General features: G+C 38.3%; 1 protein-coding gene across 1 annotated transcript in view; it reads left to right on the top strand.

The window, feature by feature from the left end:
• Positions 1-14,974, top strand: part of abhd3 (abhydrolase domain containing 3, phospholipase) — a 29,013-nt gene that overhangs the window by 3,272 nt on the left and 10,767 nt on the right. Inside the window, exons 2-3 of the mRNA XM_079819907.1 lie at positions 883-1,046; positions 12,738-12,920. Coding sequence (XP_079676033.1) covers positions 883-1,046; positions 12,738-12,920 — 347 coding nt within the window. The remainder of the gene's footprint in view (positions 1-882; positions 1,047-12,737; positions 12,921-14,974) is intronic.

Here is a 14,974-nt window from a genome sequence, read left to right as displayed (position 1 = left end):
ATAAGCTACTAGTTAATAGTGAGAATTGGACTGTGTTACCATTTTTTTTTCATACCCTCACTGGGGGCTGAGCCCCCCTAAAATTAAAATCCTAGAATCGCCCCTGCTCACCCTCATGTCGTTCCACACCAGTAAGATCTTCGTTCAACTTCGGAAAACACAGTTTAAGATATTTTAGATTTAGTCTGAGAGTTTTCTGTCGCTCCATTGAAAATGTATGTATGTATGTACACTCTAAAAAAAAAGGCTCGTAATCATAGTGGAACCTTTTTTAGTGCTATATAGCACCAATTTTGGTGCTTCAGTGGTTCTTCAGCGGTTCTTCAGAGGTGCTATATAGCACCTTAGTCAAAGAACCGGAGAAGAACCTCTGAAGAACCGCTGAAGAACCACTGAAGCACCAAAATTGGTGCTATATAGCACTAAAAAAGGTTCCCCTATGATTACGAGCCAAGAACCATTTTTGGTGCAATATAGAACCTTTTTTTTTTGAGTGTATACTATCCATGTCCAGAAAGGTAATAAAAACATTATCAAAGTAGTCCATGTGACATCAGTGGGTTAGTTAGAATTTTTTTAAGCATCGAAAATACATTTTGGTCCAAAAATAACAAAAACTACGACTTTATTCAGCATTGTCTTCTCTTCCGGGTCTGTTGTCAATGACGCTGCTGACGTAAGATGCTGCTGATGTGTTATCTGGTGGTCATCAAGTCATTAATGACATAATTTTCATTTTTGGGTGAACTAACCCTTTAAGTTACTTAAATGTCCTAATTGAACTACAATCCTGGCTTAATCTAAGCCCTGTCTGTGAAACCAGGCCTAAATGTATACTAGTTTTTATTCTGTGATAAAAATCAAAATCTCGTTGTTTTGCAGAAACCCATACTGATAGCTGGAGGGAAAAAGTTTCATCAGTTCCTGAGAGACCAATGCCCTGTGGTCTCAGAGACGTACTACCCCACGTTCTGGTGCTGGGAGAGTCGAGTTCAAACGCTGCTCAGACCCTTCGTGACTGCGAAGCCTTGGGTCAGCTACAGAAAGTGAGTCCATTTCCCTCACAGTCAAAATGTATTTCATGCTGTGAATGTGGCAGGACGACTGTTTAACTCTACAAAGCCAATAAATGCGTTCTAAGAAATGGACAATTATTAATTAATTATTATTATAAGTAGTACTCTGGCATCTTACAACCATTTTAAAGACTTGATATCAGAGGAAGTGGTTCTCAAGGGTTTCAGTGCCAGGCAGCAAATGTAGATTTGCACTGAACTTTGGTGATTCAAAATCAGTGCAGGTTTCACATTTATGCTGAAGTTGCCATCGTTTCTCCACTTGAAGATATGTTTTGCCTTATTTTACATATACAAGTACCCTTGGTAGATGATCAGAGAGCTTCTTGCAGCATTCATTTCATTGATTGTCTGATGCAGTAAGAGGGTAGCTCTTATGTTCAGAAGATACCTGTTCTCAGCAAATATAAAGAGAGAAAGAGAGAGTGTTGCAGCTTATATGAGCTTTCCTGTTCTGATGATGGCATGTAATGTAAGCATGCTTTGGTTGCACTTCAGTTGAATAAAATGACCGTAGAGGGTCATATTTCACCTCATAATCAAAAGGCAAAAAGTTCTATTTGATTCACATTCTTATGACCATTACAGTGCATTCAGTAAGTAAATTAATAGTACATATTTTAAAATCATGCACACTCCAGCAATACTAGGAACCTAAAAATATTTTATAGTTTATAAAATGATCACATGAAAACAATAGGATGTGACCATCCTATTTTATGCATCTTTCAGTTGTGAAATAAATTAATCATGTCTTACTACAAATAAAGTCCAAGATGGCTGCCATGTCTACCAACACAACATAAAAAATCATTTAAAAAAACAAGATTTTTTGCATGTGGACATTATTTTCTATGACAATCAAGACATGCTGTGCAATATAACTTATAACTATATGATAACTATATAACTACATAACTTTCACATTACTCACATTAAATGTCTTTTTAATTACTGTAATGTAAAACAAAATCTAATTTCTGTGATACAGCATTTGTTACACTATAAACCCTATATAATTAATTGGTTTGAGTTGAGCCAACTCAAAGTTAACAAAATTAGTTAAATCAAATTAACTTTTATGAGTATTATTTCTTTCTTTACCTTTTGAGTTTTCAAAACTGACACATTTGAAGTAATCTGGATTGTTTCATTGTTTTGAGTTTTATGAACTTGCTTCTTTTAATTTAGACAAACTTAAATTTGACTGAAACTGGGCTGGCATGCTTTGCCATGACACTCAAAAGGGAGAGTAAATGCTCAAATTAAATGTTATATAAGGTTTTTTTGTGCAAGATTCATGTGAAATGGGAGATTTCGTAGTGTTATTTTTTTTTATGCTAGAGAACAGTTTCTGTTACGTTGCTTTTTTTGGAGGATTACCATAGTTCGAGAACAGATATATGTTAAATGTTTTATATTGCTGTACTCATTCAGCAAGTGCTATGCTAATGCTCAAAGCATTGTGTCACCAATTAGCAAGGTAGCATTTATTGAATTAGCTAGTTAAAGCTAGCCAAGTTTCCACTACTTAAAATATTTAAATTGAGATTACATGGTCATTTTAAGTTAAATTAAGTTAAAAAAAAAGTTAAGAGCAATTAAAATGTTTGAGTACAAAATAAAAATGCAAGTTCTGTTTACTTAAACGTTAGATTTCTTAACTTAAAACAAATTGATGTAAATGATTACCTTACATTTTTTGAGTTTTGTCAACTTTTTAAAGTTTACAGTGTAGTGTCAAAACAATGCCTAATAATCATAAAAATTGCCAAAAAATGTATGCAAAATTTTAATAGCACTTTATTTTAGTGTGATTTTAATCAAAATCATGATATGGCTTAATGTATGGCTTAGTACAATTACCAAATTGAAAAGGCTGCAATTTAATTAAATAAATATACGAAAAATTTGTTTTTCAGAGTGAAGTGCAGCACTGTGTTCATTTACACACTTATAGCTCATAATTAAGATATAATTTAAGACAAATATTAGTAAAAGTAAAATAAAATATATTTGTATATATTACAATACTAATATTTCCCATGTTGATAAAAAATTTATGCAAAATTATAATTACTTTATTTTAGTGTGCTTGTTACATATTACATGTACTTACTGTGGTATTAACAGTAAATTATGCATAATTACATGAGAACCAAACCCTTTTCCTAAACTTATAGTAAGTACATGTTAATTAATATTACTCGGTACTTAGATTTATAAAAAAGTTTTTAAAAAATGTCTTACTGTTATATTTAGATTTTGAAGTGAAATATAATCCAAATATTTCTTTTGTGTGTGAGATTCTTCATTTTAGATTTAAAGATTCATTTTTTGATTGAAGTATCTGAGATTTGTTGAACATTGACTTAAACTAGTCAACGCTTGCTTAAACTCAGTTTGTTGGTGAAGTCTGTTGGTGTTTTTAATGGCGGTATGTTTATTGTAGGGTAGAATTTATCATTTACTGATTTGGCTAAAACTGATTCAGCGCTGCAGTATCATTGAACCAATTTAGAGGATAAATCAGCTGCTGTGCATTTCTGCTAAGCATTCAGAGAAGATGCATGCTGACTTAAAAGCATCCATTGTTCTGTTCGAGTCGTCACCTGAAATGCTTTTAACGGGATTGGAATCAATAGCTAATCCGTTGCCTTCGTCTCAATATGCGGGCGGTGTGAGAGACGCACATGTGTTAGAGCGAGCAAATCTGCTTACGGATCCTGCTGTTTGAATGGAATGATCGAGGACAGGGTGTTTTAAGTCAAGGGCGTCTGAGTTTGACCGTCCCAGCAGCTGCGCATTCCCATTAGCAAGGAAGGGCCAAGGGTGTGATGCGTGCTGGGACACACTGAATGCTCTTGTGTGTGATGTCATCTGCTGAAGCCCACTGGTGTCTCTGACACCACTTCCAAGCTTCAATGCCATGTAGTCAGGTGTGAAATTGGAGCTTCTGTTTTGGAAACAGAATGTCCTGGGAATGCAGATCTAAACGGGATATAGCACCATCAGATACCAGCGATATTTGAGGATTCTAGTCAGATTTATTGTCTAAATAAAGGAATTTGTGTTTTAAGAGGCCATATTAAGCCCTTTTACAAAGTCTTGATTTTGTTTTTAGGGTCTTGTAGAATAGGTTTTCATGCTTGAATGTTCAAAAAACACATTGTTGTTCACATATTTTACATTGTTTCAGCACCTCTCTTCCCACTCTGTCAGTAATGCTCTGTTTAGTTCCTGTCTCAATGAAGTCCCTCCTTCCGAAAAGCGTAATGTGCTCTGATTGGTCGGCTGGACCAGTGTGTTGTGATTGGTCAACCACTTCAAGCATGTTTGCGGAGATGACACGCCCCCTTACCATAACCGTGAGTTTCAGCTTCTCAGGTGGAAACACTAACAATGGCGTCAGTTTTGATATATCAATTCGATACATTTGGGGTGTAAAAAACTGCATTTCTAGGACATGGTGACAACAACACACTACTTACGCAACTCAACCAGGCCTCGCCCCTTCTTTTTGCATATGCCTTTGGCGGCAATTATTATGTAATATTCCTGAGGAATATTGTGTAAATTCCTGAATGTCTATAATCAAGATATTTCAGGAAAACGTGATTCTATAGAATAACTTTGCAGACCTTTTTGATGCTTAAACAGCAACATTACACACTAAAGAAAGTTGTAAATGTAAAAAATATTAGGTCCACTTTAATACAAGGTGTTCAATGTCCAGATAGTATTTACTAATGCAAAGTAGTTGTGTTTACAGTACAGCCCTTATTAGAGAAGTCTATGAGGAAAGGCTTTGTTAAAGGGATAGTTCACCCAAAAATGAAAATTATCCCATGATTTACTCACCCTTAAGTCATCCTAGGTGTGTATGACATTCTTCTTTCAGACGAATTCAATCAGAGTTATATTTAAAAAAGTCCTGGCTCTTCCAAGCTTTATAATGGCAGTGACTGTTGCTCTGTTTTTGAAGTCCATAAAAATTGCATCTGTCCGTCAAATAACATGCTCCACACAGCTCCGGGGGTTAATAAAGGCCTTCTGAAGCGAATCGATGCGTTTGTGTAAGAAAAATATCCATATTTAAAACTTTATTAAGTAAAGTTCCAGCCGATCGCCTTCCGTGGAAAAATGTTGAAAGTGCCTTCTCGCAATTCAAGATGCGTACGCGACGTCTGACGAGCGTAACTGGTAACGGAAGCCTTTGATCGGCAGAGGCACTTTCAACACTTTTTCCATAAATTGAATACGGAAGAAGATCGGCCGAAACTTTACTTTATAAAGCAACAATTACTGCTATTATAAAGCTTGGATTAGCCAGGACTTTTTTTAATATAACTGCGATTTTATTCGTCTGAAAGAAGGATGTCAGATACACCTAGGATGACTTGAGGGTGAGTAAATCATGGGCAAATTTTAGGTGAACTATCCCTTTAAGGCCCGTTCACACCAAGAACGATAAATATAAAGATAACTTAATTAGTGTCCACACCTTTGGACAATATCGTTGTGTTTATTCTAAACGCCACTTTAAATGCTCAAGCTTGTTAAAGCAGGATGGACTCTGATTGGCTGTCAGTGTTTTTATCGTTCATCAGCTGGATAAAAACTTTCTGAAAGTGATTCCACCGATATCGTTTCTCTGTCCCGTTATCGTTATAGCTGTGGTGTGACTGTGAACTCTGCTATTCTTTAATATTGAACAGGCGTCAAAACTCTTGTCACATTTCTTCACTTATGAAACTAACTCAATTTCAGCTGTAAAGCTGCTCTACAGAAGACAGTAGTGTCATTTAGGGCTGAAAAACTACTTTGAATAAAATCTAAATCATGATATGGCTTAGTGCAGTGTTTCCCAACTTTTTTTTGGTCATGGCACCCTTTGAAAATTTTCTCCATTTTGTGGCATACGTTACGCTAGGGGTGTAACAGTACAGATTGCTCATGGTTCGGTTTGTATCACGGTTTTAGGTTCACGGGTTCGGTACGGTTCAGTATTTGCTATGTTCAGGGAAAAAAGGACTACTGTCAAATAAAAATAAAGAAAATAATAAGAACAAATAATTGAAATACAAGCAGCAGCACAAATAAATACTATTGAGCAAAGATAGGCCTACTAATAAAATAAACTATGTTTTTCAGGTAAGTCTAACATTAGTTTTCAGGTACAGAAATTGATCAAATGTAAAATAACTTTGCATATTTGAGTGTATAAATTAAAGATTAATCCTATTAAACTTGCAAAAGCTATTCAATCAAGAGCAGTGAGTGATGTCCTTGTCTTTTGTTGTTTGACATTAAACAGACAGCAGTAAAGGCTACTGCCCCTTTAAGACCTAATGCACGGATATGCGTCGTCTTTCTTGACTGTATAAAGTTTACTTAAGGCATATACAGACTATGGGCCCTATTTTAACGATCTGAAACGCAAGTGTCAAAGCGCGAAGCGCAAGTAACTTTGTGGGCGGGTCTCGGCGCTGTTGCTATTTTCCCGGCGGGATAAATGGCTCTTGCGCCCGGCGCAAATCTAAAATGGGTTGGTCTGAAGTAGCTTCATTATTCATAGGTGTGGTTTGGGCGTAACGTGAATAAACCAATCAGAGCGTCATCCAACATTCCCTGTAAAAGCAGGTGCGCAAGTTCCATTATGGATTGCTATTATTATGGCGTATTTACCAGGCGCACGCCAGGAGCGGTTCACAGCCGAGGAGACTGATGTTCTTGTAAGAGCAGTGAAAGACAGAGAAGTTGTGTTGTATGGGGATGGGAGAAACCCACCCAAAATAGCGTCGGTTAAACAGGCGTGGGAGGAAATAGCCACAATTGTTTCATCAGCTGGCATCCCCAGGACGTCGCACCAGTGCCGCAAGCGCTACAATGACATCAGAAGATGGGGAAAGTCCAAGCTTGCCAGCATCAATCGGGCACGCCGTGTAACGGGAGGTGGATCTGCCTCTACTCAGGACCTGACGCCAGCAGAGGACATCGCTGCGTCCACCCTCACCGATTTTTTTTCCTGGTTCTTGATGGACAAACCAATTTGTTAGATGTCCTTATATACATATATGTCTTGCCAGAAGTTGCCACTATTGGGCAAACAGGTCTCCTTAATTATTAGACTACAATTAGCCTGAATAATTTGTAAGCTAGATTTATGCCTATTTTTTCACATCTTCGTGGCACACCACAATGATTTCCGTCATCTCATGTGTTAATATTTTTTAGTGTAACAATTTATGATTTGCAAAAATAACTGTTGCATCTGTGTAGATTACATGAGCAAAGTGTATGCGCGTTGTGCACGCTATACATTATGGTCAAGCATGCGCCCTTAAAATAGCATAATGAACAACGCGCAACGCGCCACTGACTTTAGACTAGGGTTTTTCTGGTCAGTGGCGCAATTGTTTAATGGAACAGCAAAATAGCACCAGGGATTGTTTGCGCCGGAACACGCCTCCTTTTTTGCGCTGAACCGCCCAGGTAGCACAAGTTCATTCACTAGTTTAGCGACGTGCTTCTGTGGAGGGAAAAGCGCGCTTTGCGCGGGTGCAAAATAGGAATGACACATGCGTCGGTGTACAAAGTCAATTGCGCTGGGTGCAAGATAGGGCCCTATGTCTGCTAGAATACTCATCAAGATGGACATGTTGACTTACTTTTTGTGTGAGTTGGTCCGTTCAAGAGCAAGACTTGAAAGAGAACTCAATATTTGCGCGCTGTGAGACGTGTGCGCGCTTTCGGATGAGTACACAGAGACAAATTTTCTCACAGCTCGCGCGACTTCTCATCACCCGGGTGATGACGGCGAAAATGACTGGTCATATTCGAACATACGGCAGCACTCGCATGCATTGAACAAAGTTTACAAAGAGAGAATTATTTGAAAAATGTGAAAAATATATATATATATTTGAAGGACTTTTACACGGCACCCCTGCTCTCGTCACACGGCACCTCGGTTAGGAAACACTGGCTTAGTGTATGGCTTAGTGCAATTATCAAATCGCAAAGGCTGCAATTTAATTAAATAAATATACGCACTGTGTGTTTTTCAGAGTGAAGCGCTGCACTGTGTTCATTTACACGCTTACAGCTTATAATTAAGACATAAATTAAGACAAATAAAAGTAAATCAAATAATTATTTTTTATTTATATTTGTATTTATTACAATACTAATATTTCCCATGTTGTTTAATATTTGTATTAAATAATATAACTTTATATAATAACTTTAGCCAAATTGTGCAATTTATATCAGAAAAATTCCAATTTGATTTTCCACAAAAATCGTGCAGCCCTAGTGTCTAATTCAGCTCAATTTAGTTAGAGAGTAAGATATTTAGAAAGCATTAAATATATAAGCACTATATTTCATTTTTAAACATGATTTGTCATTGGGAAGCGCTTTGCCAGTTGGGTCTCTCACTCTCTGGCATTTTGAAAGGTGGGATTTACATGTCTATAAAAAACTTTCCCACATTGGAGTGCGGGCCGTTCTTGACGGCAATGACTGTGGACAGACTGAGTGCATTTTTAATGATCACTCTGAAATTTCATACCAGCTTTACGTGTCTGTCTCGTCTCCGAGAAAGCTGGTTTGAGCGTAGAGCTGGCTCATCTCAGCTGTAAGACAACACGAGAGCCCTTTGACATAGATTCTCTCCGCAGTGTCCCTGAGGAATCTTCCAGCAGAGTCATGATGAGGCCATATAAAACAATGTAAGATGAGTCCATCCACTGTAAATACACTATTCATGAACAATATCAGGTGAATTTAACAATATATACAGTACCTACAGTAACTACTATATACAGTGTATATATTCAGTCAAATAAGTGTTTGTTTAAAATCAGTAAATTTGTTATCTCATGCGGTCCGTTCAGAATTTGGGGTCAGTAATATTTTTTTTATGTTTTTGAAAGAATCTCTTATGCTGACCAAGGATGCATTTATTTGATCAAAACATTAATATTGTCAAATATTATTAACATTTAAAATAACTGCTTTCTGTATTTTGGAAATGTAATTTACTCCTGTAATGGTAAAGCTGAATTTTCTGTCAGGTGTGGGTCAAGAATTGCGAGGACTCAGAGAGCTTTGAAGGGCTTTATTTAATACAAAAATAAATAAAACACAACTTAAACCTCTCCAGTAGGGGGAAAACACAGTCCTAGGCAGTAGGACTGGAGTAAGGCTTCCACACGAGGAACATAAATGAAGATCTGACACAGGACAGAGTACGAAAGGAGAATAAGGGTATGTTTACATGACGGAAAACGGAAAAGGGTTTTGGCTTGTCTGGCTATCACCAAACCAAGCTCAATCTTTTAAGATTGAACATTGGTCTGGGGAGTCTGATCTGCATTTTCTACTGCACAAGAGGCATGATCAATGGGCATAGTTCAAATGACTCTGTACGCAATTGGATAGTCCTTCAACCGATCCGGGTGTCGTACTTTGCAGAGCGGTTGGTAGTAAAACACATCCTTCTTTTGTAGGAATTGTTCCAGGGCAAGTTTCTGTTCCGTTTTCAAAGAAAACTTGCCTTTGAAATCTTTTACAACAGCTGCGACAGCGGCATCAACGGGTTGCTGCACTTCGGTGGCCGCCATGTTGACTGCAAACAAAAAGCTGCTTGCCGTTGCTTCTCTATTGTGATCGTGTTAAACCCGCCAATAGCGTGCCAGTTGGATAAGCCAATTTGTGATTGGTCTCTGCAGATTTGTAGCGGAAGCAGGATAGAAAAATGTACAGGTTTCCAGCCTGAACTGCAGGGCGAAATCAAATCGCCGGCAGATCGGGCTGGGTTTACCCAGTCTAGGTTTTGGCCGCTTATTTACACAACAATGGGGTTCTGGGGTCCTGAAAACTCAAACTTTTAAAAACGGGTTTCAAAGTGAAAAAGGGTGACGTCATGCACATGCGTATTACAAGTTCACGCATGCGTATTACATGTTTCTTGACAAAGTGACATCGCCAACTACTGGCCTGGAATGCATAATACAGCCTTTCCGTGTGAACGGGAATCATTTTGAATAATGATTTGAATCACTAGATTCATTGTCATCTGTTTTTAGCACATCGTTGTCGTGCAAACATACCCTAAGTAAGGAAGGAATTCACAAGGGAGAGCAGGTGGGGCAAATTAACCAATAATCAGGTAAGAAGAGGGTGGGGCCAAGAATAAAGATTGACAGAAGAGCACATGGCACACAGAAAAAAACAAAACGCTTTGTGCAAAATACACATGGCAAAACAAACATGACAGAAGCCATGTGCTCTCACAAACACTCTGGTTTACTATCTTTGTGGGGACTCTCCATAGACGTTATGTTTTGTAAACTGTAACTGTATATTATATCCCCTTACACTAACCCTACCCCTAAACCTACCCATAACACAAAACTTTCTGCATTTTTACATTTTCCAAAAAACTAATTCTGTATGATTTACAAGCTTATTTCCTCATGGGGAAAAAAAACTCAATTTAGGTTCCCACGGTGACACGAGTCCCCATGAGTCTGTGTACATTCAGGTTGAAGTCCCCACTGGGATAGAAAACATGCACACACACACACACACACACACAAGACAAGACTGACAGAAGAGCACATGGCAGACAAACACGCTCATCCGCCATGTGCCCAAACAGAAAATAAGACACAAGACAGTGTACGGAGCATGGATGTCAGGACCCTGACACAGAGACGGAACCAAGCCAAGTGTCAGAATCCATACACCATGCCCGAACATTCAAGACACAGAAATAAGAGCACACGGCCCAGAGAACAACCACAAACACATGAGTGTCAGGATCCTGTCACCAATATAAGAACAAGACCAATCAAGGTGACAGGACCCTGACATTTTCAACATTATTACCCCAGTGTCACATGATCCTTCAGAAATCATTCTAATATGCTCAATAAACATTTCTTATCAATGTCGAAAACAGTTGTGCTGCTTAATATTTTTTGTGGAAACCGTGAAATTTCTTTGAATATAATTGTTTTACTTTATTTATTTGAAATAGAAATATTTTGTAACATTACAAATGTATTTACTTGCTGAATTAAAAGTATTCATTTCTTTAAAAAGGGCTTTATCCAAAGCCACTTACAAATGCTGTAACACGTAAGCAATGTATCCTAAAGGTTACAGCAACATCATATATATGGAATATACACCGATCAGGCATTTGGAGGCCAAGTCAACACTCAAACTCGTTGTTGTGCTCCTCAAATCATTCCTGAACCATTTTTGCTTTGTGGCAGGGCGCATTGTCCTGCTGAAAGAGGCCACAGCCACCAGGGAATATTGTTTCCATGAAAGGGTGTACATGGTCTGCAACAATGCTTAGGTAGGTGGTACGTGTCAAAGTAACATCCACATGGATGGCAGGGCCCAAGGTTTCCCAGAAGAACTCACTGCCTCCGCCGGGTTGCCTTCTTCCCGTAGTGCATAGTTCCCCAGGTAAGCGACGCATACGCACCTGGCCATCCACGTGATGTAAAAGAAAACGTGACCTTCTTCTATTGCTCCGTGGTCCAGTTTGGATGCTCACGTGCTTGGTGCTTTCGGCGTTGGACAGGGATCAGCATGGGCACCCTGACTGACACTTGCCCATTTTTCCTGCTTCTAACACATCAACTTTGAGGACAAAATGTTCACTTGCTGCCTAATATACCCCACCCACTAACAGGTGCTGTGATGAAGAGATAATTAGTGTTATTCACCTCACCTGTTATAATGTTATGCCTGATCGGTGTATATTAGGAATTGACCAATTTGGGTTTTTCAGTAACTGATGCTCGTGCCGACAACAACATGAGCCATTGAAATCCCATATTAGCCAAGCACTAATGTAGAGGTTGGAGGCAAACTACGGTCCAGCATGGGAACTGATATCAGCTCATAGCAAAGGTGGGATGTGCCAGACTGCAGACTGACTTTGGCTTTAGACCTGATAAATACAGTGACCATTTCCAACTCTGGTCACCACGTCAATTCCAAATAACTAACAATTATGCAATACATATTCATAATTGTGTAAAATATGACATTATGTTTTATGTACAACCATTTCAGTGGTTGTACCACATTGTCTAATATATTGGAAATTTGAGATTTACAGCAATGCAAACATTATAATTTCTCTTGATTCTTTCTTTAATTAAATTTTTTTTAATTAGTTATCAATATATATACAAAAAAAACTAATATATTATACACTCAAACAACGGTGAACAGATTAGTTACCTCAGGACCAGAATCTCGATCAATCTAAATATAGAGGTTCAGAACCCAGATACAGGTTGTTTTACGTGTTTAAGCATTTAAAATGTGTTTGCATTAGGAAAGCACAAACTGTTTTAAAGGCATTTGACAAGAACAATAGCACATTATTTCGTATCCAATCCAGAGTGGCTTAAGGGGCCCCTGTGGTGTGATATGAATTGCCATACTACCACTGCACTACCGTGGTACTTTATTATGGTACTTTTGTTAGTTGAGTCCCTGTAACAGTTTCGCTCTTTGTACTATTTATGAGGACTTAAGCTAGTATTAACACACAATTCCACAGTTTCACTGAATGTTCCTCTGGCAAAATTAAGCTGCTTCTCTCTGTTCTATGTCCGGCAGTGAGCTCATTAGAGCACCAGATGGAGGCCAGATCTCTCTGGATTGGTTTGACAATGATGATAGCGCGTCCCACCCGGACCAGTCCACGCGACCCACTGTGCTGCTGCTCCCGGGACTGACGGGTACAAGCCGCGAATCCTACATTCTACATATGATACAACAGAGCCGGGATCTTGGGTACAGGTGAGCAGCCTTGTTCACAGTGTTTCATTTAAGGCTATAAATGATAGCGATTACTATAATGAGTCCACACCACAACTATAATGATAACAGCATAATTTCAGAGCAATTTTTTCCAGCTGATGAACAATAAATACAATGACAGCCAGTCAGAATCCATCCAGGCAATCACCTTCAAACTACCATTGGTCCATGGTGATTATATAATAAGCTCTGAGCCTCCACCTTCTTCGTGGAAAATTTTCTGTACAGTCCCTCAAGGACGAACATGAACATACTGGAGGGCTTCTTTATTGTAGAAAATGAGGTTGCAATTCTAATTGAAAGAGACACAGACACGTTTTTTTTATGTTTAATACTGTAAATCTGCTTGCTTTTAAACAATATATTGTATAAATTGATATATCAACAAACATGACTTTACTGGAGTGCCGAATTGCAGGGCTCCTGCAAACGTCCACATCATGTTCAGATTCTTTCTTAACTACTGTTTTCTCACCACTGTTATTTAGTTGTGTTTATCTTGTTATTAAAAGAAAAGCACATATTAGTTTATTCATCTAAACGCCAGTCTCAGCAGTGTGGGCGGCGTCAGGATGTTCGATAACAGTATATCGCTATTCAAGTATTTCGAACTTCTTTTTACCCCAAAGTGAAGAACGAAAAAGAACTTTGCTGTGAGTATATCGGGACAAAATGAGCAATGGGCAAACATCTAGCCATGTCAATCAGTTTATGCTTAAGCTGTTTATGACCATTAAATGAAAGCGGTATAATGCATTTACTTGACGGCATATTAAGCATAAATGGCTTAAGAGCGCGCATGTAAATGCACTCATTTATGACAAACGGTTCTGAAGTTTGTTTCAAACCTATTTTAACTATGGAAGCTTTTTTTTTTCAATTCAGTGTTACAGTTCACAAAAATTTTGATTAATACAGCTATACAACTCACTGATTCAATAACAACTCACTGATTTCAGAAAACAAGTTGAATGGACTACTTTTATTATTAGGGGCCATTCACATAGAACAGGTTTTTTCATTCCATCGCGCTTCTTTTCCATTGTTTTTCAATGTAAACACGCTAGACAGTCATCTTTAACTGTTGCACTCACATCTTTTGTTGCGTTTCTCGCGCTTGATGCAGCATTCTAAAAACAAAAGAGACATTGTGCTCAAGTTAAAAGAAGATCAACTTTTTTTAAAAACAGACCTTGCGTTTTTTTCTTCTTCTTCGTTCCAATGACCTGCGTCTCGCATTTTTAACAGCAAAAATGCACCTTATGGTGTTTTTGCATCCTTTTTCATCCATTTTTGTGAATTTTAAATTCTCTAAAGCACATTAATATAGAATTTAACTGATGTGTGGTCACAGGTGTGCTTGTATTGCTATATTAAAGCAGTTTTGAAGCTGAGTAATCCCATCAGAATTTAATTTACTACACACAATTGCATTCTCCTTCACATTCAACTTGAATTCTCACTGCTACTTCAAAAGCAACATCATTTCCATTTGCTGTGCTCATTTTGTACTGTAAGATTCAGAGAGGCTTTAATCGATGCACACCTGCGCTAGAACATGTGTAGCTGTGATGTAGATCAATGCATTATGCATGTTTCACAATGCCCATGTAACATCTTTGTCAGACTCCCACATCTGAAGTTGCCACTCTATGTAGACAGAGAGAGAGTGTCAACAAAGAGCTGAGCTCTGTATTAAACCATTCAGGCAGGGATGCAGAGGCGGGCACTTTCTCTCCTTTTGGGCATCTGTCTGGAGATGCATGAGGCCGTGGGGGTTACAGCAGCTCACTCAGCATCTTTCTTTGGCCTGTGTTCTCTGCTTAATGAACTGCTGCAGCTTTGACCAGCTTTGCAGCTTAGCTTAGACCAACTTTCCATGCCGCAGCGAAAAAAGGCTAAAGGTACACTAAGACATAAGCAGTGACTTATGTTAGCAGATGTAAACTTTTTTTGCAGCTGAACAACTAAGCGTTGCATTTTAATCTCCTGAGAGTTGTTATTTGTGCGCTGACTGATGGATGTTGGGATTT

The sequence above is a fragment of the Gobio gobio genome (genome assembly GCF_949357685.1).
Source record: "Gobio gobio genome assembly, chromosome: 6".
NCBI classification, from domain to species: Eukaryota; Metazoa; Chordata; class Actinopteri; order Cypriniformes; family Gobionidae; genus Gobio; species Gobio gobio.
Note: the sequence above shows the minus strand (reverse complement) of the source record. Positions and strands in the feature narration are given on the sequence as shown.